General features: G+C 37.4%; 1 protein-coding gene across 1 annotated transcript in view; it reads right to left on the minus strand.

Annotated features, from left to right (window-relative positions):
* LOC125235309 (parapinopsin-like) overlaps nucleotides 1-25,931 on the minus strand; it is a 118,554-nt gene extending 92,623 nt beyond the window's left edge. Inside the window, exons 1-2 of the mRNA XM_048141830.1 lie at nucleotides 25,864-25,931; nucleotides 6,943-7,158 (exon numbers count right to left, since the gene is read on the minus strand). Coding sequence (XP_047997787.1) covers nucleotides 6,943-7,113 — 171 coding nt within the window. The 5' untranslated portion in view covers nucleotides 7,114-7,158; nucleotides 25,864-25,931. The remainder of the gene's footprint in view (nucleotides 1-6,942; nucleotides 7,159-25,863) is intronic.

The raw sequence follows: 25,931 nt of genomic DNA on the forward strand, positions 1-25,931 counted from the left end.
GTTTGCTTGATCTATGGTATATATGACATCTGTGATTACAACTATAATAATATATTTTTTCCATTAATTTTTATGAATGGAGGTTATTTCAGTTACAAAGTTGCTCAATGTGATATTATGTAAACATTTATGTATTGAATAAGATTTCATTATACATTTTTTACTTGAAAAAACTGGATAATGCTAGTCTGGCTCGAACACCGAAGGTTACGTGTATATTTTACTATTTTTTTTCCTCACAACTATATTAATAATCATGTATGGTGTAATACGATTTATTTTCCAAATTTCATAGTTTAGGTCAACCGGAAGTACCCTATTAATTTTGACTTCCTTGAGAGTGTAGATTTTTTTTCAACTCAATTAACCTATGTTGTATTTACTTAGAAATAAGGTTTTTTTACAGCTTCAAGGAACGGTGCAGTACACTTGAGTATAGGGTTTTTCCGAAATAAAGAATATTGACAAATTGATAAACGGATTGACAAGAAAGTACATAATTGTATAAGGGTTCCATTTTTCTTTTTTGATCCGAAAACGATAAACAATCTTTGTCGCTCAAAACTTTGTGTGATTTCTTAAGTCAGTTTTTTTTCATTTATTAAACATTTTATTTTCATTTATTTATTTTAAAATGTTTCCAGAAAGGATAGATAGATCTTATCACACAAAATTTCATACAAAACGATGTCTTACCAATGCAAAGTTAAATCACTTGCTATTTTTTTGAGTTACTTAGCATAACTTTATCGTATTTCGATAGTTTGTAATATACGTTTACACGCACTGAAACCTACACGAAATTTGTCAGTATACTAAACACTAATAAATTTCTGACAGTTAATCTTAAAAATCAATTTGAAATGATTTATTTTTAACAAATATTAAAAAATAACTATTCGGTCAGAGTGAGTACTTTCAGACATAGTCTCAATAAAAAGGGAAACTACACTCTCTGTCTCATTTATAGAGGTTATACTTGACTACAAACCCACCTACCTTACACCATTTAAACAAGTTTTAAGAGAGTAGGCTAGGGTTTTATAAGAAAAGCCTGCTATGTGACGCAAAACACACGATCTGGAAACATTCACGATTTCTACAAATAGTACAAAATTATTGCTGTGTATGAGATTGTACAAATCTTTCCCTTTATATCGCACGTGGAATTATTCACTGTCTTGATGGCGTCTTGGTAGCTCAATTTGAAGAGCTCTGAGCGATCCGGTAGTCGTTTGTCAGGATCGTAGCAAATGGAAATCCGCAATCTCTGCCTACCCCTTTGGGACACAGGCGTGCATATGTGTATGCACCATTTGCAAACGTGTCAGCTTGATACAGCGTGGTATGTAATTAATTATATAGCTAATGGATAAGACGGCGATGGCGCTGAATTCGCGCAAACACGTCTTATGGAATGATTTAGATTATTACTGTGCTACATTTTACTAGATACTACTACTACTTAAGTAGAATAGAATAGAATAGAAAAAAACATTTATTTAACGCCACAACAAAGTACAAATAAAACAGAAGTCATGCAAACAAAATCATTAGACGCTAAAATAGGACCCCCACTCAGCATAATGCCGCGGACATCCGCAGCGCTGGTTTTCTGCGGGGACCTGACTTACACTAGGCTAAATGTAATAGTAATGGTTAAGTAATAGATTTTATTTTATTACTTGATACTGTTTAACTTACCAAAGGTATTTGCCGAATGGTTCACCCTGTTGTGGCATAATTTTTTTATGAATAATTCTATTGTGCATAATCAATTTAGTCATAATTGGCTTTGTGCATAAACTGCTATGGCATAGTCAAGTTTAGCATAATCTGTTTAGGCAGATTGTGATTTGTCCGAATATTCTTTGTACATAAATTTGGTGCTCCGAATCAATTTTACGCATAAATTTTATGTGCATAAACTTAGTGTTCCGATTTAATGTTTTGCCGAATTTATTTTGGCATAACATCAGTATAGGTCGAATCTTACCATTATACAATACATTCCCCTTTCCACATTCCACTTTTTACTAGCGGTAATTTTCTATTGTGGTCGCAGTTCTAACCTAACCTAACCCACTTTTCCCTAGTGGTGCTTTTCTGTTGTGGTCGCAGTTCTAACCTAACCTAACCCATTTTCTCTAGCGGTGCGTGTTTGTTGTGGTCGCAGTTCTAACCTAACCTAACCCATTTTCCCTAGCGGTGCGTGTTTGTTGTGGTCGCAGTTCTAACCTAACCTAACCCACTTTTCCCTAGCGGTGCTTTTCTGTAATAGTCGCAGCTCTAACCTAACCTAACCCTCTTTTCTGGAACAGTGAGTATCTGTAGAGTTCGCAATTCTAACCTACCTTAACGAAAAATGTATGCGAAATAAGTTTCGGATAATGGGATGTATGCCAAAAATATTTATGCTCATCCAATTTCTTCCTAATGACACTCGGCCTCAATAATAGTAGGCCAATATATTTTCGGACAAAATAATATTCGAAATATCGTGAATGATACCAAACAATGTTTATGCTTCATTAACATTCGGCAAAAATCGATTATGCCACATGTGTTATGACAAAAGCGTTTCGGACAAATTAAGTTATGCCACATAGAGGGAACCCTTGCCGAATAAATCCTAATTTTACGGAAACCATCATCATCTTCCTTGCGTTAGCCCGGCATTTGCCACGGTTCATGCGAGCCTGGGGTCAGCTTTGACAACTAATCCCAAGATTTGGCGTAGGCGCTAGTTTTTACGAAAGCGACTGCCATCTGACGTTCCAACCCGAAGGGTAACTAGGCCTTATTGGAATTAGTCCGGTTTCCTCACAATGCTTTCCTTCGCCGAAAAGCGACTGGCAAATATCAAATGCAAGTAAAGGTAAAATTAAATAAGACCTTGTAAAATAAATTCTGACACGTATCATTCAATGGGAGGGTTACCATAAGCTGGGATTGACAGCTTTTCCATCCAAAATGTATGGCGGCTAACCTACTATCCTTCACTAAAAGCATTGCATAATAAATGTGAAATCGATACTAGCTTAGATTTGTAACAGAATTTCTGATTCCCACTTGCTTTGACGCATCGTGAACGTTAATTATTGCACATGCACTAGCAGACTATATGAGTAAAGGAAAAAGTACTCTGGCATGGCGATAAAATGAAAATGGCCATCCAAAAAATCCATACTTAATATTATGAATGTACCGGATTTTTTTTTATACTACGTCGGTGGCAAACAAGCGTACGGCCCGCCTGATGGAAAGCGGTCACCGTAACCTATGGACGCCTGCAACTCAAAGAGCGTCACATGCGCGTTGCCACCCCATTAGAAACTTGTACATTCCCTTTTGCTGTGTTAAATACACAGTAAAAAGGAGTGTACAAGTTCCAAGGAGGGTTCGGGTTACCGACGACTCAAAGGACAATAGACAGTACTAATTAGTTCCGTAGGTCCTCCCGTCATCAGCACACCGCACCCTCGTTGAGCTCTGGCAGCCTTACTCACCGGCAGGAACACAACACTATGAGTAGGGTCTAGTGCTATTTGGCTGCGGTCTTCTGTAAGGCGGAGGTACCACCCCAGTTGGGCTCTGCACGGGTAGCATGGTCGCGCGATAAATGATAAAACATCTGGCCGTCCCTATCGCGCTTACTAATAGTGCGCGACCATAATTGCCTGCCTGCTCTAGATTCGAGCGAGATGATATCCGCTGTGCTGTGCCCTACCACACAAAACGGAATATAATTCGCTATGCCCTACCCCCTACCCCCTACAATGGATGTCGCGGGTGCGAACCCCGGCTAGCACCACACACACACATACATTTCACATTATCCGATCCGATATCGGATGTCGGAAGGATTTCAATAGAATAAATCCAAGATGGCGCCTGTAATGACATCCGATATCGGATCGGATAATGTGAAAACGCACTTACGCTACCGAGTAACTTACTTACTTACTTGGCTGGCGCGATAACCCAAAATGAGTTTTGGCCTCCATTTGCACGCCATTTGACTCGGTCTTGAGACGTATCGCGCCAGCTTTCGCCGACGCCGAGCTCACGGAGGTCTACCTCCACTCTATCCGCCCAACGATATTTTGGGTGTCCAGCAGGACGGCGTCCAATTGGTCTCCCCAAGTAGGCCTTCTTGATTGTCCAATCTTCTCCCATTCTCTCAAGGTAACTTAGCCCCCGCCAACTTTTTTTTTCAACACGTGATCAAGAGTTTCAGACGCTTGGTTTTTTTGCCAAGTCAAACATTTTTTTAACGATAAGTAATCGAATCCTATTTTATTTGATTTAAGTACTAAATTTAATGAAAGCAACTGAGACGATGCGCTTTGGTTTCACCTATTATATTTGCCTCGGCTACCAGTTTTTCAATTGCGGATCCTCCAACTGCCATCGTCTCTTTTAACGGGTAACGTGTTATTAAATATCAAATACTCTTGGTAGAGGTACAGTTAAGCTGGATCAAAATTTAAGATGGCATTTTACTAATTTTGAAAAGGAGATTTTCCTCATTCAATTTGCTTAATCCAAGTTAAGCTTGGTAAGAAATGTCGTAAGATTTTCACTAAATTGTAAAAATTCTTAGGAAAATACGTGCCAAATTTCTTGAATCAACCTACAGCCGGCTTAGGCAAAATAATAATCGCTGACGCTAGACGCTGATCGAAACGCAATCTGGCTCTGTTGCGCCAATACGGAAGAGAGACAGAGATAGCTACCTACGATAACGCTATTTTCGTAATCGTTTGTGCATTTGGCTACGTACTCTGGTTATGCTGACGGTAGCCACTTATCTGGATTAAGCAAATTAGATTTCTTAAGATATCACAATTTTGTATGTGGACTAAATTCGCTATTTCCAAATTAATTGCTAGATTGTGTCATAAAGAAGCAAAAAAAGAGCGTACACCCATCTTAAAGGCCGGCAACGCACCTCCAACACCTCTGGTGTTTCGGGTGTCCATGGGTGGCGGTGATCGCTTACCATCAGGCGACCTGTCTGCTCGTTTGCCTCCTATCCCATAAAAAAAAAAAAATAATAATAATAATTTACGACGAGGAAGTTCATTGAATATTTATTGAAGCAAATGATTCTATTATAAATTTAAATATATATCATACACGAAAAAAAAACGACAGGGCCCACTGGCGGCCGAGCCGGGAATCAAACCCGGGTCCTCAGCTTACGCGGCTCAGTGGGCCCTGTCGTTTTTTCTTTCATGTATGATATCTATTTAAATTTATAAATTATATATAGTAGTGTGACTACTTGGGAAAAGAGAACAAATCGAAAAATATTCAATAAAATAATTTGATTTGTTCCCTAGTTCCCTGAGCATAACAAGGAATTTTAAAGTATCAGAGCGTAGTGAGAAACTGAAATTGTTGCTATTTTGCGTGGAAATAATTTCGTAGAACGGGAATTATTCTTGTATAATTACAAACATAACTACATGTTTCGCTCCGTTCAATGAAAATGCTCCTCGTTACGGAGCGAAACATGTCGAGCGATCTTCGTCAATTTTACGTGAGTTACCCGATTTTACATATTAAATACGTATAATTACGATTTAAAACAATTGCTTCGACGATGGCGTTTGTCCTTAGCCAAGATTCCGAAAAGCAATACTCCAAGAATGGAACCCTGGTTGACTCCGGGGCGAGTATGGTTTTATGCAGCTGTTTTTTAAAGCAGCTATGTTGCACAACTTGCTTCCTCGTATCATTTCATGTGACCCCTAACTCGTTGAGTTGAAATCCCAATATATGTAGTTAATATTGGGATACCGGGGTGCATAGAAGAATGGCACAAACGCTCACGAAACGAAACGCTCGTAGATATCTATCTCTATCGATCTTGCGTATTAGCGTGACAGAGCCAGGTAACCTTTCGCGGCGTTTCGTTTTCGTTTCGCGTCGTAGAAATGCCATTCGGCTACGGGGCCAGAAATCATTGTCTACTTGATCAAAGGGTTTTTTATATTCAAAGTACAATACGTATATATTCATGCCTTTGTTTAAGTTATATACGATCTTCGTCGTCATCGGTACGTCGTCATAGTCACTACCGGGCCCTGCCCTTACCGGGAATCGAACCCAGGACCATCGGCTTTGCATTCACTACCCGACTAGGTACAGGAAAAACATTATCACATCACTAGTCTGTTAACAACTGTCAAGTGCCACCAAACGAGTTACTGATGTGTAGTCACGAGTAGCCATTGCCACGAGTTACTGATGTGTAGTCATCACAGATATAAGGCCTCATTTGGTAGGCAAGAAGCCGATTTATAGTAGACTCAAAAACATTCTTAACGTAATAATATCCTATTTTTACATACCTGCCGATCCTTATACATCAGAAAGATGACCATCAGATTAAGGAATAACCCAAAGAACCCGATCAGGAACAACACGAAGGCCGACGCCACGTACCCCCACCTCAGCATGAGGAGGGGGAACTCGTCGAACGGCTTGACCAGCGTGTCATGATTATCTATCATGGTTCCGAAAAGCAACGGTCCAAGTAATGAACCCTGGTTGACTCCGGAGCGAGTATAGATAGTTGTAAATGACAAAGCAGCTACGTTGCACAACTTTCTCACACCATTTCCTGTGACCCTAGTAGCTAGCAAAACCGCGGTGAAAACTCAATATTACACAGCTAGGACAACAGAATATCATGATCTACTTGATCAAAGGCTTTTTTAAAGTCAAAGTATAACACGTCTACTCGTATTCCTTTTCTAAGAGATCTGCGATCGGATTATCCAGGGTTAGCAAAATAGTTTCTACTGATAGCCGAGACCCGAAACTATGCTAGGAATCTCAGGGGTAAGGGACCGATTGGTGAATAAGAATCCGATTTATAGTAGACATAAAAGAATGCTTAACGTATTAATGTCCTATTTTTTTACATACCTGCCGATCCTTATACATCAGCAAGATGACCATCAGATTAAGGAAGAACCCAAAGAACCCAATCAGGAACAGCACGAAGGCCGACGCCACGTACCCCCACCTCGGCATGAGGAGGGGGAACTCATCGAAAGGCTTGACCAGCGTGTCATTCCAGTCGGGGTAGGTCGTCATGGCCACAAGTCACTACACTACACGCCGCATCGCCACTTCACGTTTCTGAAACAATAAAAAAGAAATACATACTTATATAAGGTGTTACCAAATTAGTCAATGAAACCTATTCAGAAAAAAACCGACCAAGAGCGTGTCGGGCCACGCTCAGTGTAGGGTTCCGTAGTTTTCCGTATTTTTCTCAAAAACTACTAAACCTATTAAGTTCAAAACAATTTTCCTAGAAAGTTTTTATGTTCTACTTTTGTGATTTTTTTCATATTTTTTAAACATATGGTTCAAAAATTAGAGGGGGGGGACGCACTTTTTTTCCTTTAGGAGCGATTATTTCCTAAAATATTAATATTATAAAAAAACGATCTTAGTAAACCCTTATTCATTTTTAAATACCTATCCAACAATATATCACATGTTGGGGTTGGAATGAAAAAAAATATCAGCCCCCACTTTACATGTAGGGGGGGTGCCCTAACGAAACATTTTTTTCCACTTTTTATTTTTGCACTTTGTTGGCGTGAATTTCAGCTTTCTAGTGCTAACGGTTACTGAGATTATCCGCGGACGGACGGACGGACGGACGGACGGACGGACGGACGGACGGACGGACGGACGGACGGACGGACGGACGGACGGACAGACAGACATGGCGAAACTATAAGGGTTCCTAGTTGACTACGGAACCCTAAAAAGGGAGTGTTTTAATACACGAGTTACGAATTTCCTTTTCGCACGTGTGTCGTGCGACGTTTTTCAATACAGATGGCCCTCCGAAATTTCCACCTGACAAGAAATGAACAACTTCTCGCACTATAGTGCGTAAAAAAAATCTCCATCTGTACTGAAAATTATGTTCTGTATCTTTTATCCGTTGCTTCGTTGCTTAATTAAATTGTCTAACTCTAAACATTTTACGAGCAGGTTTATCAGAAACCACAAATATCAATTAAGCCAGAAATTGGAGTCCCAATATTGAACTTATCACGTTTTTACATCCAATCTCGGTTTTTCGGAGCGTCTACCATGAGAGTTTGTCTTGTCTACTCGCTTTTCGGCTCGTTTAAAAAAAAACAACGCTCGTGATTTAATGCCTCTCATTATGCACCAGTCATATAATTATTACTCGGTAGCCTAAACGTCATGCAACTTTTGTGGTCGCGATTTCGGGAATCAAAACATAGCATCTAATAGTTGTTCAGTGTAACATACAATTTCATTTTATATTTACATACTACAAATGTATTTTTTTGCAGAAAACTTAAACTCTTATAATTTTACTTTCCTTTATTTTGGCCTCAGAAATGGGTGTTTCTGACTCATAGAATCATTCGAGTTTCTGATGTGTGCCTATTACCACAGAATATATAATAAGTATTACAAAATCACCCTGTATTTTCATTAGTCTAGGTATTAGTGCATATGAAGTTAGTTAACTCTAGTAATTTCACACTTCAAGGCACATGCCCAATTAGTGCAAATTTGCTGACAGAATTTAGCGATCCAGTCTTACCGAAATTTAGTTGAAAAAATATAAACTATTTACAAGCTTTTATTCAACTTGCCTTGTTAGTATGTTAGTGTGCATCAAAACGTAGAAGCTAGTTTTGACCCACTTCCCGGTTTCCGATTAAGCTGAAATTTTGCACACATATGTAAATTACGTGACAATGCTATATTATGGAATTATGGAGCTGATCTGATGATGGAGCAGAAAGGTGGTCATAGGAACTCTGTCATGAAACGTCGTATCCCCATCGAGTAAGGGGTTTTTAGAAACGTCTCGGAGAGCAGTAGATGACTGTTGAAAGAAAGGTACAGTCGGCGATAAAAGCTTGTGCCAAAAATGAAATTTTTGCAAAAAGCTTATTTCCTTCTTATAGCTTCAGAAGGGCGTTTTTCTAAAAAAAACCCGAATATCGAATTTCACCAGATCTGGACGTGTTTGGGCTCATTCTTTTCAGAAGCACGAGCTGATTCGATCCCTAAAAACGACCTTCGATCGATAAAAAAATGTGTCCTTTTTTTTCTTGTTGGTCTCGATTTTAGTATGAACTGACTACGGGCGTGTCGTATTAGAACCTCGAATTTTGTATGGAAAATTTGGGACACATTTTTTACCACCGGGATCGAACCAGCTCATAATTCTGAGAAAAATGAGCCCAAACACGTCCAGATTTGTTGAAATTCAATATTCGGGATGTTTTTGAAAATCACCCAGAAATGGTGTTTAGAATCTTGCGAGTTCAAGATTCAACAATTGAATCTTTATTCATGGTAAACACATAAGTATTACATACATTTTACAATTAATATTAAAAAATGTATGACGGGTTTACCACGAAATGGTCCCGTTCTAGCATAGATGCTGACCCAGGGGTCAGCGCTGATCTTCCGGCGAAACCACTTTGTGGGCCACGAACGCAGCTGTACGGCCTGCCCCTCCGAAACATCTGAACGCGGCCACAGTTCCTCATGTTACAGTGTCTACATATTTCCTGAGTCATGGATGTTTTCTAGTTATGTATATAAGTATGTATTTATCTATTTAAGTATGTATATCGTCGCTTAGCACCCATAGTACAAGCTTTGCTTAGTTTGGGGCTAAGTTGATCTGTGTAAGGTGTCCCCAATATTTATATATTTATTTATATTTATATTACGGATCGAATGGACGCCGTCCTGCTGGTCACCCAAAACATCGTTGGGCGGATAGAGTGGAGGTAGACCTCCGTGAGCTCGGCGTTTGCGAAAGCTGGCGCGATACCGCTCAAGACCGAGCAAAATGGCGTGCTCTGGGTAGTCTGGCTGGCGGCAGGCTTGTGTCGTTCACGAACTATGAACTGTTAGGAATAAAATCCCATCAATGACCGAAATGAACTGAATCTTTCCGTGCTCTGAGAATCGGTCTTTGCTCATTTAGTTCAGTATAGGATCGGCGAGCGCGAGCGGTTTGGATCGAGAACGAGCGTGTGACTGCGCCGACCGAGAGCGAGAGCTACTTAGCAGAGCTACAAAAAAAGTCAAGTTTTCATAAGGACTGTATCGTTAAGTATAAGGACAAAACAAACCTCGTCTAAATGTTGACATGTGTATAATTTTGTATTATTATGTTCCGAGAGTATGATCTTAAGGTATTGGTAAGTACTATTTGATATAAGAATGTCTGATATTTTTTTTTATTTTAGGGACTTTATGGTACTTTCATTAAGGTCTAGCAAATAAATTTCGGACAACCCCTATCTGGCTTAATTTGAGAATATTTCAATGACTCTTTGTACGATTTCAACAAACAAAGGTTAATATGCTGCCAAAATATATTCTTTAAGAGTCTTCTTCATGGTTTTTCCAATTGGGTACTTGTAGAATAAATGCGGCGAATTTATATAATTTAGAAAAACGCAATTTTGAGCAACGTTCCGGATTGCCGTAAATTTTTGATGCTAGCAGGATGAGAGAAACAGATAAAAAAATTAGCCATAGGCCAAAGTCTAATTGACATTCATGGTGTTTGAACAGTGCTTAAACCAGATCAATATAAACAATGTATGATAGTCAAATTCGACATCGAAGTCGGAGTTAGAGTAAGCACCGTGCCACATTCTCTAAATGGCCGCCATACACAGATCCTGAACTATATTTTTTTAAAATAACAGTGGCTAGACTATGTCCAGATATTCTGCTTTGTGGATCATGTGTCGTTGAGGTTCGCACCATACAATTTTTTTTCGCAATCGTATCGTCTTTTACGCACTTTGTAAATTTTCTAGTAGCATTTGTCCGGAATCGTAATTGGTACTCGGGAGGATTAAGTCAATACTGTCTAAACCATATGCTTTACGACGAGTTTCTAGGACAAAATGTGTACCTTATTATGTGCCTTATTAAGCCCATGGCTTGTTATAAGAAAAAAATATAATAGCAAATAAATACGGCTACTCAAAGTTGTCTTCATACTTAACGATACAGTCTTTATTAAACTTCGGTTACTTACAACCTTTCGACCCGGAATGTTACTATCTGTGGACTATTCGTATCATTTTGACACTATTCGGTCCCATTCGTTCTGATCTTTCCGACCGCAGTGGTCGCTGGTCTGGCTGAACTAAATGAGCAAAAGACCTAAAAGAGCGAACTAGTTCGTGGGAGCGATTGAACGAGATCGGAGCGCTCCGATCAACGAACGAAACGGCACAAGCCTAACAAACGCTCACGAAATGCTCGTAGATATCTATGTCTATGGCTCTTGCGTGTTGGCATGACAGAGCCAGACTACCTTTCGCGGAGTTTTCGTTTCGCGTCGCAGAAATGCCAATCGGCTACGGCACCGGTGTTGGAGGCCAAAACTCAATTTGGGCTGGATTTTTTTTTTGGTTGTATATGGTAAACTAATTTTGATGTAATAGCACACCTCGGACACTGGCGATCAAATATATGAAAGAGGCGCGTTCCTAGCACACAGTCTAAGCTCGTGTAGGTGAACGCGTACTATGCTTGTATGAGTGAGATATGACAGGTCGACTGTTCACGTTTTTGACAGGCGGTAACTGTGAGGTAACCGAGAGGGGGTGGGCGGCGCTTTCAGCGGTGAGCGGGAGTGGCCATACTGTACGATAGTACTCTTTATTATACTGTGGTAATAGGCTACTTGACCCTTTTTAGGGTTCCGTAGTCAACTAGGAACCCTTATAGTTTCGCCATGTCTGTCTGTCCGTCCGTCCGTCCGTCCGTCCGCGGATAATCTCAGTAACAGTTAGCACTAGAAAGCTGAAATTTGGTACTAATATGTATATCAATCACGCCAACAAAGTGCAAAAATAAAAAATGGAAAAAAATGTTTTATTAGGGTACCCCCCCTACATGTAAAGTGGGGGCTGATATTTTTTTTCATTCTAACCCGAACCCTACACTGAGCGTGGCCCGACACGCTCTTGGCCGGTTTTAAAGTCTATTTTATATTATTTATTACTGTCCAATTGACCGAAAAAAAAAATACTACCATATTTTAATTACGACTTGAAAACCACAAAAAAACATTTAAGTATAGACATAGACATAGACATAGAATGGCTTTATTTAATATCACAAATTTCACAATGTTACAATGTTAAAATTAAAATAATTAGGTCAAACATGGATAAAGTTTACTTTAACTTAATTAGGTAAAAACATCATTAGCCATGTTGATCTATAGATTGTCTGCGCATGACGTAAATCGAATTGAACACAAAATTTTCTGACATTTAAGTTATGAGGCATAAAGTTCATCATGTCAGTGATTGACTCGGCATGAACTTAAGTTAGGTTCTATGACGTCACTACACGTCTGACAGCGTTTTCGGTGGCCAAAGTTAAAATAAATATTACACACATTTTTAATCGAAAATACGTAGCCACCATACACCTTTAATATCCAAAATCTATAAAATTGGTTTCTTATGTCAAATACTACAGGAAACAATCACTTTTTGTGCCAAATTCGATAAGAGTCTAGTAGCGTATTGTGTTTGGTCATAAAATATATGTATTTGTTACCATAATGTTTATTTTAAGTTTAGTTATAGTATTGTATACTGTATGAAATATTCTACATAATGTTATATTAAGTTCGTATTTGGGCTGCCAGCCTAGTAAGGTATTAGTATTAGTGCATGTGAAGTCAGTTAAATATCTAGATATTTCACACTTCAAGGAATGCGTCCAATTAGTGCAAATCCTGTAACGGAATACACAATCCGTTTCCGCTTGACGTATGCTCCGATGTTCATTTTGATGAAATGTAATCCTGTTGTGGCAGGACTGGCAGTTAGCTGCTTATACAGTGTGTGTATTCCATACGGGCGAATATTTTAATAACGATTAATATCGGATCTAAGCAGCCTAACTACATTGTTTTTTTTTGAATAGATGAGATTTTTTTTCATACATAATAATTCAGAACGCCCACTTCCACATTAATTAGCGTACCTACCTATCTGTCATGTGACAGATGACGTTTATGTCATATGACATTAAGTTGGACGGCATTGCCGCTTGGTAAGATTAAAAAAAAAGTTACTCTTAATTAAATAACACTTTTTAACAAAATGATTATCCTGTACGGTTCCTATGATCAGATTCTTTAACTGAATCCACACGCTGCATAACATCGATGCTGGCAATTAATGTCATTAGGGACAAATACCTACTTGTGAGGAAAGCCAAAACAAAATTTACTAAAAATCATAGCTCATTATTTTTATTTATAAAGACGATTTTTTATAAGCTTTTATTCAACTTGCTCAAGATAGAAAGGCGTGGAAGGATCTTGTGGAGGCCCTATGCACCTATGGGGTGCCCTTGGACGATCAACAACAACAATTCAACTTGCCTTGTTAGTATGTTAGTGTGCGTCAAAACGTAGAAGCTTTTGACCCACTTCCCGGTTTCAGATTGAGCTGAAATTTTGCACACATATGTAAATCACCTGACAATGCAATATTATGGTATCATGCAGCTGATATGATGATAAAGCAGAAAGGTGGTCATAGAAACTCTGTCATGAAACGTCGTATCCCCATCGAATAAGGGGTTTTCAGAAACGTCTCGGAGAGCAGTAGATGACTGTTGAAAGAAAGATCCAGTCGGCGATAAAAACTTGTGCCAAAAATAAAAAAAATGCAAAAAAGTTATTTAAGTAGATTTATGCTTTTGAAATATTCATATTTGGCTCTGCTGGCTCGGTTACCTCTGGAAACTATGAGAGAGGACGTGACGTGGGAAGAGTATAATTATGTGGCTAACATTCTTTTTGGTCAGACTGTAGCGTAATTATATTCCTACAGTACAGTACAGTCGAGTTCAGAAATATGTGTACATTTTTGACATCATTGCAACGAGTTCAGCACGGGTAGCATGGTCGCGCGATAGACGATAAAATATCAGGCCGTCCCTATCGCACTATTACTAAGTGCGATAGGGACGGCCAGGCCCTGCCAGGAGAAGAAATGTATACATATTTATGAACTCGACTGTAGGTACATTAACCAGTCCATCAAATCTGTAGCTATTCCTGATAAAGAATTCACCAACATATCGTCATGTACACTTGTATCTTCTACCAATTTGAATTCAAGGCCACTGTGGAACTTTTTCTTAATAAACTTCAAAGTGACTTCTATGGCAAATGAAGCACGGTGTCAATAAAACAGGGTTCTAGCAAACTGGTTGACCGTATATACAAATCCCCCGGGTCCATATTGGCTCATATAAAATTATTTGTTATAAAATTATTGTTTATACCGATTTGTGCTCCGAATGATCATTTCTCATAATTTTACTTATCATAATTTTATTTCATTATTATCAATAGTACTACTATCACTGTTCATAATAATCATTTAGCCGAAAATTTTTAATCATAATTTTGTGTTTAAGAAAATGATTTATCATAAAATTATTTTAAAAGTTTTGGGGAAGTTCTATGAAAAACTTGTGCCATTTATAGAAACGCGCCTGGAGCTTTTACAGTGACATATACAATTTACATTAAAAAGTCGTTTTTGGTTTGCTCACGGTCAACCTAACACGCTCCTCCTCGCTACGCTCGTCGTCGCACCTAACTGGACTGTCACATGTGATTTCTGTTCTGTTAACAATCATATAACGATAAATTATATTACTCGTAATCGTTGTGATCAATAAGTATATAAACATAAACATTAGTATAAAATTTATTTATGATGAATGACATTATGAACATAAGTCATTCGAAGTTACGATAGTTATGAACATAAAATTGTTATAAATAATGATCGTTATAATGTAAAATTGTATGAGAAACATTTTCGGACTACCAATAATCTACATACCAATTTTATATGAACTTTGGCGCACCCAAATCCCCCTCTTAATACGGGTAAGCGGGTACCCTTTCTCCCGTGGGTGTCGTAAAAATCGACTGTGGTATATGGGTTCAATTGTGATGTGGTCGATGAATTATCAATCTGTTACTGCAATATTACAATCTCGTTTTCTTTCAACCTTTTACTTAATAGGCGTCATTGTCTTACAGAATAATGTGTACTATGCGGGATACCCCCATTTGCCAGAATTTCATTTGCCATAATTTTATTTGCCATCCTATTCAACAATCATAATATTGTTTCTCATAACATCTTATGCCATAATCATTGTTTACTATATTAATCTAGTGCCAGAAACTTTGTTTCCCATAAAGTCAGTTTCCATAATGTCATTTGTCAGAATCATCGAAATCCGTAATTACCACATTCCATACCATCATTTGTCATACAAATTAGCGTCCAGAAAAGTCAATTTCCATAATGTGCTTTGGCAGAATCGAAAACTACTATAATAGGTACTAGAAGGACTAGAGAATGAAACTGCTATCAGAAAGTACGTTAGGTTAGGTTAGAACTGTGACCCCCTGGAAAATGAAACTGCTATCAGAAAGTAGGTTAGGTTAGGTTAGAACTGTGAACCTCTGGAAAAGGAAACTGCTTGAAAAGTAGGTTAGGTTAGGTTAGAACTGTGACCCCCCGGAAAATGAAAATACTATCAGACAGTATGTTAGGTTAGGTTAGAACTGCGACCCCCTGGAAAATGAAACTGCTATCAGAAAGTAGGTTAGGTTATGTTAGAACTGTGACCCCCTGGAGAATGAAACTGCTGGAAAAGTAGGTTAGGTTAGGTTAGAACTGTGACCCCTGGAAAATGAAACTGCTATCAGAAAGTAGGTTAGGTTAGGTAATAATATGGGCAACAATTAATATGGCAATAATTGCTTATGGCGTTTGAATATTCTATGAAACCATATTATTGCACTTAATAATATGGCTAACAAATAGTATGCCATTGTATGATTATGGAAGGTAATATTCGGATAAACAACGAGTATGTCATATGATTTTTATGGTAAACAAATCATTCGGGCAAATGAAATTCAGGCAAGTTAGATTCGGGCAAATGAATATTATGTTAAATGACTGTCGGGCAAACAATAGACAACCGTACTAGGGTGATTCTCCGAGACCCTAATTTTCAATGTCCGGAGGCTTATTTCACTGAAAACTTTAGTTTAAAATCCTGTTTTTTTTTTCAGAGATACTTTATATCTCTAGTCGACTGGGACATCGATTAGCTTTAGTATAAGGTCATTGTAATTTTTTATATTAAAAAAATATATCCGTTATTCTTACTACTCTGTCGTGTCCGTTCTCCATTTTTCTCTAAACATGTGATGATAACTTCAATTCAGTCAACTTAACGAATATTTTGATTGAGTACATGGATACATTATCAGTTACTATATTACTAAAATTTAACAAGTATTTTTTTATCTATAATTTTGTATTTAAAATTTAGGAAATAAGAGATGTCCGCGACAAAATTCTTATTTCTCTGGTGCGGGTTTTATTCGCCTGTATCGTAAACGTATTGAAGATTGTAGACAAACTTCCCCCCGCGGGGAATAATCAGTCGCGCTCGGAACGTGGTACGAGGTGGAAGTGTCGGCTGTTGCACGTGGCTCCGGAATTACGAAGGTAAATATTTTATTCCTCTGTCCGTGGTTCAGGTATCATTCTTATTACTCTGTTCGATTTTTTGGGATTTGTGTAACTTTTAAAAATGTACTTTTTTGCTTAATTAATTGCTTTACGTACTATCTATTCATATTATTAACGACAGCCGCGTTGTATATACACATTATGAATCATTGGTTTTTTTTTCGATAATTTCTTATTCCTCTGTCCCTTATTCCTATGGATTCCTATGGGTTCAGGTATCATTCTTATTACTCTGTTCGATTTTTTGGGATTTGTGTAACTTTTAAAAATGTACTTTTTTGCTTAATTAATTGCTTTACGTACTATCTATTCATATTATTAACGAAGCCGCGTTGTATATACACATTATGAATCATTGGTTTTTTTTCGATAATTTCTTATTCCTCTGTCCCTTATTCCTATGGATTGTGGACAACGGAATAAGAATTTTCTAAATTTTTCTTGTTTTTCTTAACTGACTTTCAAAAAGAAGAGTAGTTATCTTGATAACTATAGGATAACTACTCTTCACTTGTGATTTCCTATATTTAAAAGTACCTTAATAAAAAAAACTTAGATCTTTTTAAAAATATTAATAAAAAAATTTAGATCTTTTTAGCACCTAGTGCATTTACAGTCTGAATGTTATTAATAAAAATAACATGCATACATACATACAATCACGCCTGTATCCCATAAAGGGGTAGGCAGAACACATGAAACTACTGAAGCTTCAGTGCCACTCTTGGCAAATAAGGGGTTGAAAGAAAACGAAACTGTGACATTGCAGTGACAGGTTGCCAGCCTCTCGCCTACGCCACAATTTAACCCATATCCCATAGTCGCCTTCTACGACACCCACGGGAAGAAAGGGGGTGGTGAAATTCTTTACCCGTCACCACACAGGCTAATAAAAATAAATATAAAAATATTCTAGAATAATTTTTGATAGTTTTGTGAACAAAAGTACAATATATAATTTATAAATATACGGTTTTTTAACATTTTTGTTAACCTATCCTGACTTATCTTATTCCTCTGGGCCTAAATTTCTTATTCCTCTGGACCAAAAAGTTAAAATGAATTTATTTTATGAATGAGTTCACAAAAATATGGGCCAAAACCATAGTTATGTCTAAAAATAAATCTATTTTCACAAGAGTATGTCCTTATTGGTCAAATTTCAAAAATAAAAAAGGACAGAGGAATAAGACAAAAATCGCTGTCTCGTAGAATGACCCACTATGCAGCCAAAATAATCCATTATAATTTTTTTTATTATTATAAAAAAACCGGCCAAGAGCGTGTCGGGCCACGCTCAGTGTAGGGTTCCGTAGTTTTCCGTATTTTTCTCAAAAACTACTAAACCTATCAAGTTCAAAATAATTTTCCTAGAAATTATTTATAAAGTTCTACTTTTGTGATTTTTTTCATATTTTTTAAACATATGGTTCAAAAGTTAGAGGGGGGGACGCACTTTTTTTTTCCTTTAGGAGCGATTATTTCCGAAAATATTAATATTATCAAAAAACGATGTAAGTAAACCCTTATTAATTTTTAAATACCTATTCAACAATATATCACACATTAGGGTTGGAATGAAAACAAATATTAGCCCCCACTTTACATGTAGGGAGAGTACCCTAATAAAACATTTTTTTCCATTTTTTATTTTTGCACTTTGTTGGCGTGATTGATATACATATTGGTACCAAGTTTCAGCTTTCTAGTGCAAACGGTTACTGAGATTATCCGCGGACGGACGGACGGACGGACGGACAGACAGACAGACATGGCGAAACTATAAGGGTTCCTAGTTGACTACGGAACAGTTGTTACAGGGCCCCCGAATGAAATTAAAGAGTTAGTAGACAAAAACGGAAACAGCATAAAAGATCCTTTTAAGATGGCACAACAATTTAACGATTTTTATACCACTATAGCAGGAAAAATAACATGTAACTTGAAAGTTAGTGCAGAGGAATCCAAAAAATATCTGAATTCTGTTAATAAGCCAAACAGGAAAATATGTTTCGGACTAGTAACTTTAAAAGAACTTCACACGATAATAATAAAAATAAAGAACAAAACGTCGAAAGACATACAGGGCATGGATACCAGAATATTGAAGATTATAAGATATAATGACAACATCATGGAATTACTACTATTTGTCCTGAATAGCTGCATGAAGGAAGGGACATTTCCAGAAGTACTGAAAACCGGCAGAGTCGTACCTATTTTTAAGAAAGGGACACATAATGACCCAAGTAATTATAGACCAGTGTGCGTGTTACCTGTTTTCTCAAAGGTCTGAGAAGCGGTTCTAAAAAACAGAATAATGGATTTCTTCGAACAAAACGATCTTTTCTCGCACCACCAATATGGCTTCAGAAAAGGCAAGTCGACAGCCATGGTTATAAGAAGAGTCGTGGATTTTGCACTAGAGTCTATGGATGGGTCGCAGAAATGCGCTAGCATGTTTTGCGACCTATCTAAGGCATTTGACTGTATACGGCATGATATTCTTCTTTGTAAACTGCACCACTATGGTTTTGACGACATAGCATTAAAAATGATGACCAGTTACATGCAAAATCGAACGCAAGTGGTTGAAGTTCGAAAAAATATGTCATCCCCCGAACTGAATGAAATTGGCGTACCCCAAGGTTCCATTTTGGGCCCAGTACTATTCTTGATTTATGTCAACGACTTGCCTTCGAATATGCCGGATTGGGCGCAGATCACTCTCTTTGCAGATGATACGCATATTGGGGTCAGACACAAAGACCAATCATCAATGGAAAGACACCTACGATGCATTACCGACATTTTACACAAATGGTTTGAATGTAATAGCATTGTACTAAATGAAAATAAAAGCACATTTGTAAACTACAAAACGATTTCAAGAAATACGAATATAACAACCACTTTTGAGTATACTCACAATACATGTTTCTTAGGATATGAAATTGACAGCAAACTAACACATAGCATACATATTGATAAAGTCTGTAATAAACTAGCATCAGCCAATTACGCATTGTTGAAACTAAAGCCCCTAGTTAACTTAAGAACTTTAAAAACTGTTTACTATGCTCATGTACAAAGTCTACTTGCTTATGCAATTACAATACGGGGAAATGCTGTAGATATAAATCGGGTACTGATCCTACAAAAACGCTCAATCAGAATAATATGTGGGGTAAATTGGCGCATATCGGCGAGGTCTTACTTTTTGAAGCTTAAAATAATGACGGTCGTATCACTGTACATATACAACTCTGTGTTAGAAATTCATAACAAATCAAATACTTTACTTAAGCGTTCGGATTGTCACAATTATAATACGAGGAACAATAGCAAGCTAATACTTCCCTTTCTTAAATTGAAAAAATGCCAAAAACAGGGAATTTTCATAAAAATAAAGCTTTTTAATAAATTGGCCACAAATGTCACAGATTTACCTTTTAATTTATTTAAAAACACAGTAAAAAATTTTTTCCAAAACCATGCCTTCTATTCGATAAATGAATACTTATCATTGAATAATAATGTAATTGACGAAATTTGTAAATAGATTATTATTTATTATGATTAATACTAAGCTTACTTACTTACATAGTAAAATGTTATAAAATAAATTTCAGTATTCTAGTGCTAACGGTTACTGAGATTATCCGCGGACGGACGGACGGACGGACGGACAGACAGACATGGCGAAACTATAAGGGTTCCTAGTTGACTACGGAACCCTAAAAATGGGCTTACTCTTGGCCACAGACTAGCCGAAGGCAAAGACGTGGCCTACGATGGAGAGAGCTCGCCCAGAAGATGCCTGTTCACCCTTGATTTGAAGGTTGCCGGGTTATATGAGCTCGGAAATATAGCCGCCGGCAAGGATTTTCATACAAATAACTCATAAAAATTAGTACAAATAATACAATGATTGGCATTATTATATTATCATAGATTAATATATATTCCATTCCATTTCGTGTAGTCTGATAAACTAATTAATTAATAATCATATTTGATGTTCATTTGTTATAGTCCAGTGGGTGAAATGGTTATATTTTCCATGATAATTTATTGAACGATTCAATGAACTGGTCACAGATATCATTGTGACTGCGAGTGGTAGGTAATAATAGAAATGTGAATGTAACATACCTAAAAGTACATATCCAGTTTTCTCTTTTTTTTTGTTATACTCGTACTGTGAATACTGAGGCGCCGGCTTTTGAACTTCAGTTTTAATAACCTAACCGCAAAATTAAAATTTTGAAAAAACCCTCGACCACGACATAGTTGACCGATTTTCATGAAACATGGCTAAGAACACTCCCGACTAACTCAGCTTTCAGACAAAAAAACTAAATCTAAATCGGTTCTTCCGTTCGGGAGCGACGTTACGATGCCACAGACAGACATACACACAGACAGACAGACAGACAGACACGTCAAACTTATAACACCCCGTCGTTTTTGCGTCGGGGGTTAAAAATAGTGCTGTATTCGACGACAATACAATTTTCTTGAGGATTCCGAGGTACTTACGTTTTTTTATACTACGTCGGTGGCAAACAAGTATACGGCCCGCCTGATGTAAAGCGGTCACCGTAACCTATGGACGCCTGCAACTCAAACAGTGTCACATGCGCGTTGCCACCCCATTAGAAACTTGTACACTCCCTTTTTCTGTGTTAAGTACATAGCAAAAAGGAGTGTACAAGTTCCAAGGAGGGTTCGGGTTGCCGACGACTCAAAGGACAATAGACGGAACAAGTTAGTTCCGTAAGTCCTCCCGTCATCAGCACACCGCACCCTCGTTGAGCTCTGGCAGCCTTACTCACCGGCAGGAACACAACACTATGAGTAGGGTCTAGTGCTATTTGGCTGCGGTCTTCTGTAAGGCGGAGGTACTACCCCAGTTGGACTCTGCTCTAGATTCGAGCGAGACGATATCCGCTGTGCTGTGCCCTACCACACAAAGGTTACGTTACGTTAAACGTTACGTTACGTTACGTTTTTTTCTTAGACTTTATCTGCCTATACATAGTTATATATGTCGACGATACAATATTACTTTTTCAGTACAGATGGTGTTTTTTTTATGCACTAGTGCGAGAAGTGGTTCATTATATGCCCGGTCGAAACTTCGGAGGCTCATCTGTGGGTGCGTAGCCGAATGACACAAACGCTCACGAAACGAAGCGCTCGTAATATCTATCTCTATCGCTCGTGCGTATTGGCGCGACAGAGCCAGACTAACTGGCGCGGCGTTTCGTTTTCGTTTGGCGTCGGAGAAATGCCATTCGGCTACGCACGCTGTACTGAAAAACGTCGTACGATACACGTGCGAAAAGGAAATTCGTAACTCGTGTCGATTTAAAACACTCCCTTCGGTCGTGTTTTAATTTATCGCCACTCGTTTCGAACTTCCTTTTTTTGCGCACTTGCATCGTAATGTACTATTTATCTCGTGCTACCGTCTATATATCGTAACCGCCGACCGCAAGGCTGGTATGACGCGTAACGTATCGGGTTTGCCGAGACATAAACTGCTGTTAACATGTCCAATGGTGGAAGGACACATAGTGCATTACAGGCCGGGAAATTGTATTGCCGGCTCTATGTGGGAAACGGGTAAGGAATAGTAGATTACTAGGCCAGTAAAGAAAGAAATGTCTCAGATAGATCACACGCAATATGACAAACATATGATCTGAGGCTTTGAGGGCTTTCACGAGTTTCACGTGAAAAATAGTGAAATCGCAAGCGAGCGCTTAAGACGATACGGTGGGGGTCAATTCTCCATACAAACGCTCTCGACTATTTCCTCCCTGGTTTTTGAAGATAGAGCAATGATTTTTTCAACACAGATTGTTATTATTTTTATCTATGTCGGACCGTTTTGATTTTTTTAATATTCTGCTTTTTAAAGACTCTAGAGCCAATCAAAAATTTCTAAAAACGGCCTTTTTCATTGTGGCGCAAAAAAAGGTGTGATACTCAAGATTGGTAATAATTAACCAAAAAAGCTAAACAGTCCGACATAGATTATTTCATTGTTATTCAGATTCTCAAATTTCGTTGCGATTGATTAAGTTTTGAAGGAGGAAAGAGTCGAGAGCGGAACCTCGATTTTGATATATCTTTTGACTGAGTTGTTCTTAATGGACAATTTTTTTTCCATAAATCTAGTTAATAACACGTGTATATTTAACTTAAATTCCCAAGTTGAAAAGGGGGCTCTTTTCCATTTTAGCATAGCATTTTATTTTACTTTCGCTACCGTATCCTCTTAACATACCGTGTTTGATATCAAATAAAAAAAAAATGCGAGTAATTTATAAATATATAAGATAGTATATTACTTTTTCGACTTGAACGACTAATCCAGCGCTTTACGCGGGTTTTCCTAAACATGCATCAAAGAAAAATTCATAATTAATTTAGTGGATTAGTTTTCAAAAATCCAGTCTGACAAAAATTTAGATAATAAGATGACCTAACTGAAACTTGAACTAATATGTCTATTAGATAATGGAAAGTGTAGTATTTTGCCGACTAAAACTATAAAGTTTACATTACTACTTTAGGGCTTAGAAAATCTGTGTAAGAAGGTATTACAGTATTTATTTATTAATATTGCCAGACATATCCAAAATTGTTCAACTTATGACATTGATTACTAAAATGCATGTTGTTCTAAAAAAAATGTGAATCGGAAGATATTAAATTGCCCATTCTCCTTTTATGCTAAAATTGACCCGTTATAGATTTAAGTAGCAACCTGAATTTATTTTTCTCACTTGATGGTCTCATCTGGTAGTCACCAGCAACAAGCTGACATGGGGCCATTTCGTAGCACTTCATTTGACGACCGGCCTGGCCTAGCGGGTAGTGACCCTGCCTGTTAAGCCCCGGTCCCGGGTTCGAATCCCGGTAAGGGCATTTATTTGTGTGATGAGCAGATATTTGTTCCTGAGTCATGGATGTTTTCTATGTATTGTATATTAAATATATCGTTGTCTGAGTACCCACAACACAAGCCTTTTTGAGCTTACCGTGGGACTCAGTCGATCTGTGTAAAAATGTCCTATAATAATTATTTATTATTTATTCATTCCTTTCTGTTTTGTTACAGTGTATTTTGTCTTGCCTGTGTTCACTAATAAATGTTTTTTCTATTCTAAAGTTCCCCCTTTTTGGGGGGGCGTGTGGAGCGTTGAGAAGGAGACGTTAAGTAGTTAAGTGTGCTTCAAGCAAAATACTAAAAGTGTAGTACATCTCTCCATTTAAACATAATAGGATTTAATTTGTGTCTCTTACTTAACTCTAATTAAAATATCGTAAATTCTTTAAGCGATGAAAATACTCCATAATGTTTCTTTTAATTTAAAAAGGGACATTGCCACGTGTAACCTGATGGATGGATGAATAGATATCAATACTAAGAAATTCAAGACTTTTGTCTTCGCTTTATTCAAAACTAGCTTTTGCCCGCGGCTTCGCTCGCATTAAAAAGAGACAAAAAGTAGCCTATGTCGCTCTCCATCCCTTCAATTATCTCCATTTAAAAAATCACGTCAATTCGTCACTCCGTTCTGCCGTGAAAGACGGACAAACAGACACACACACTTTTCGATTTATAATATTAGTATGGATGTAAAGTACCGTAAAACACCCTTCCTTTTGTACATGTTCTTAGAAATTAGGAATTAAAGGGAACTCGTGTTTTTATCAGTATAGGTATAGTACCCTTGTAAGCAGCAAAACCTTTCGCCATTATTATATTTCACAATTTAGTTACGACAACACAAATCTTAAGAGGGCTTTCGTGTGAAAAACAGTGAAATCGCAACCGAGCGCTTGACCTTACCGTGTATCAAATTAAAGGGTTTTGTGAGTAATTTACAAATATATATCACATTATAGGACTTTTTCCACTTGGTCTAACAAAATATGAGAAAATGTCCAAAGTGGTAATTATTGTACCGGTGAAGGCTCTTTTTCAAAAAAATTCCAAAAATAAATTATAGCAATTTATAATCACTAAAGCATAACAGCAATTTAAGTAAATGTTGCAGATTAATTAAGTACAAAAATTACTTCGATGTGATGTAGATTTTCAAAGAAATTGTCACTTAATTTTAGGTAATTTCTGAAAAAAAATTGAATTCGTCTTAGCCTCGTTTACTCCTTTTCAAAACCTTATAATAAAAATGTAGCCACTCAATTGCTCTAAAATTTTCAATGACCTCTATTGTCAAGTAAAATAAAGGTGACAGCTGGTAACTAGAGCTACCAAAAGCAAGTCTGAAAATTTGTAGTACAGGATATACGAATTATAAATTTACCTGTTTTAGTATTCAAAATTGACCGAATTTTACAAATAAGATCGACTAATTCAGCTCTATACGTGAGTTTTTCTAAACGTGCAATAGAGAAAAATTCATAATTAATTTAGTGAGTTAGTTTTCAAAAATCCAGTCTTATAAAAATCAAGATAATAAGATGCTCTAACTGAAACTTGAATTAAATAAATCTATTGGATAATGGAAAGTGTAGTATTTCTCCGACTAAAACTATCAATTTTACATTCTTTTGACGTTTTTCTTGAAAGCACCCTTAAGCTAAGTGGTAGTGGCCTGGCGGTAAGAGCGTGCGACTTTCAATTCGGAGTTCGCAATTTAAAACCGGGGTTTGAACCTATTATTTTTTCGCAACTTAATATTCTTTGGATATTTGTTATAAGTAGTTGCTTTTCGGTGAAGGAAAATATCGTGGAAGTCGGAAGGGTGCGTGATAGTCGTTTCCGAAAAAACTAGTGTCTAGTCTACGCCAAATTCTGGAATTTTACCGAGGCCTCATGAGAAGTGGCAAAAATGTCGGATATGGTGAAGAGATGCGCTAGATATCAACGAGGTCATGGTGACTTAGACAGCAAATACCTAGTCATCCAGAGGACATAAGTTCAAATCAGCAAGGAGCAAGCTGAAAATCAGCGCGCCGTGCACAATGCTGAAATTGAGCTTTTCTGCTGACATGCATAATCTGTATATTTAATTTATTGTTTATGTTGATACGTGTTTGCAAATAAAATAGGTACTTAATTTTATATCAAGTCTCATCTAAGACAGTATTTTTTCCCTTTAAAAATTAAGTCTAATAAATGATTCGATTAATCAAAACTTACCACACAAATCCGATCACATGAATCCTAAGTTTCGTCACGTAAAGACACAAGGGACGCGAGACCCTCCC

Source organism: Leguminivora glycinivorella, chromosome 17 (genome assembly GCF_023078275.1).
Source record: "Leguminivora glycinivorella isolate SPB_JAAS2020 chromosome 17, LegGlyc_1.1, whole genome shotgun sequence".
Taxonomy (NCBI): Eukaryota; Metazoa; Arthropoda; class Insecta; order Lepidoptera; family Tortricidae; genus Leguminivora; species Leguminivora glycinivorella.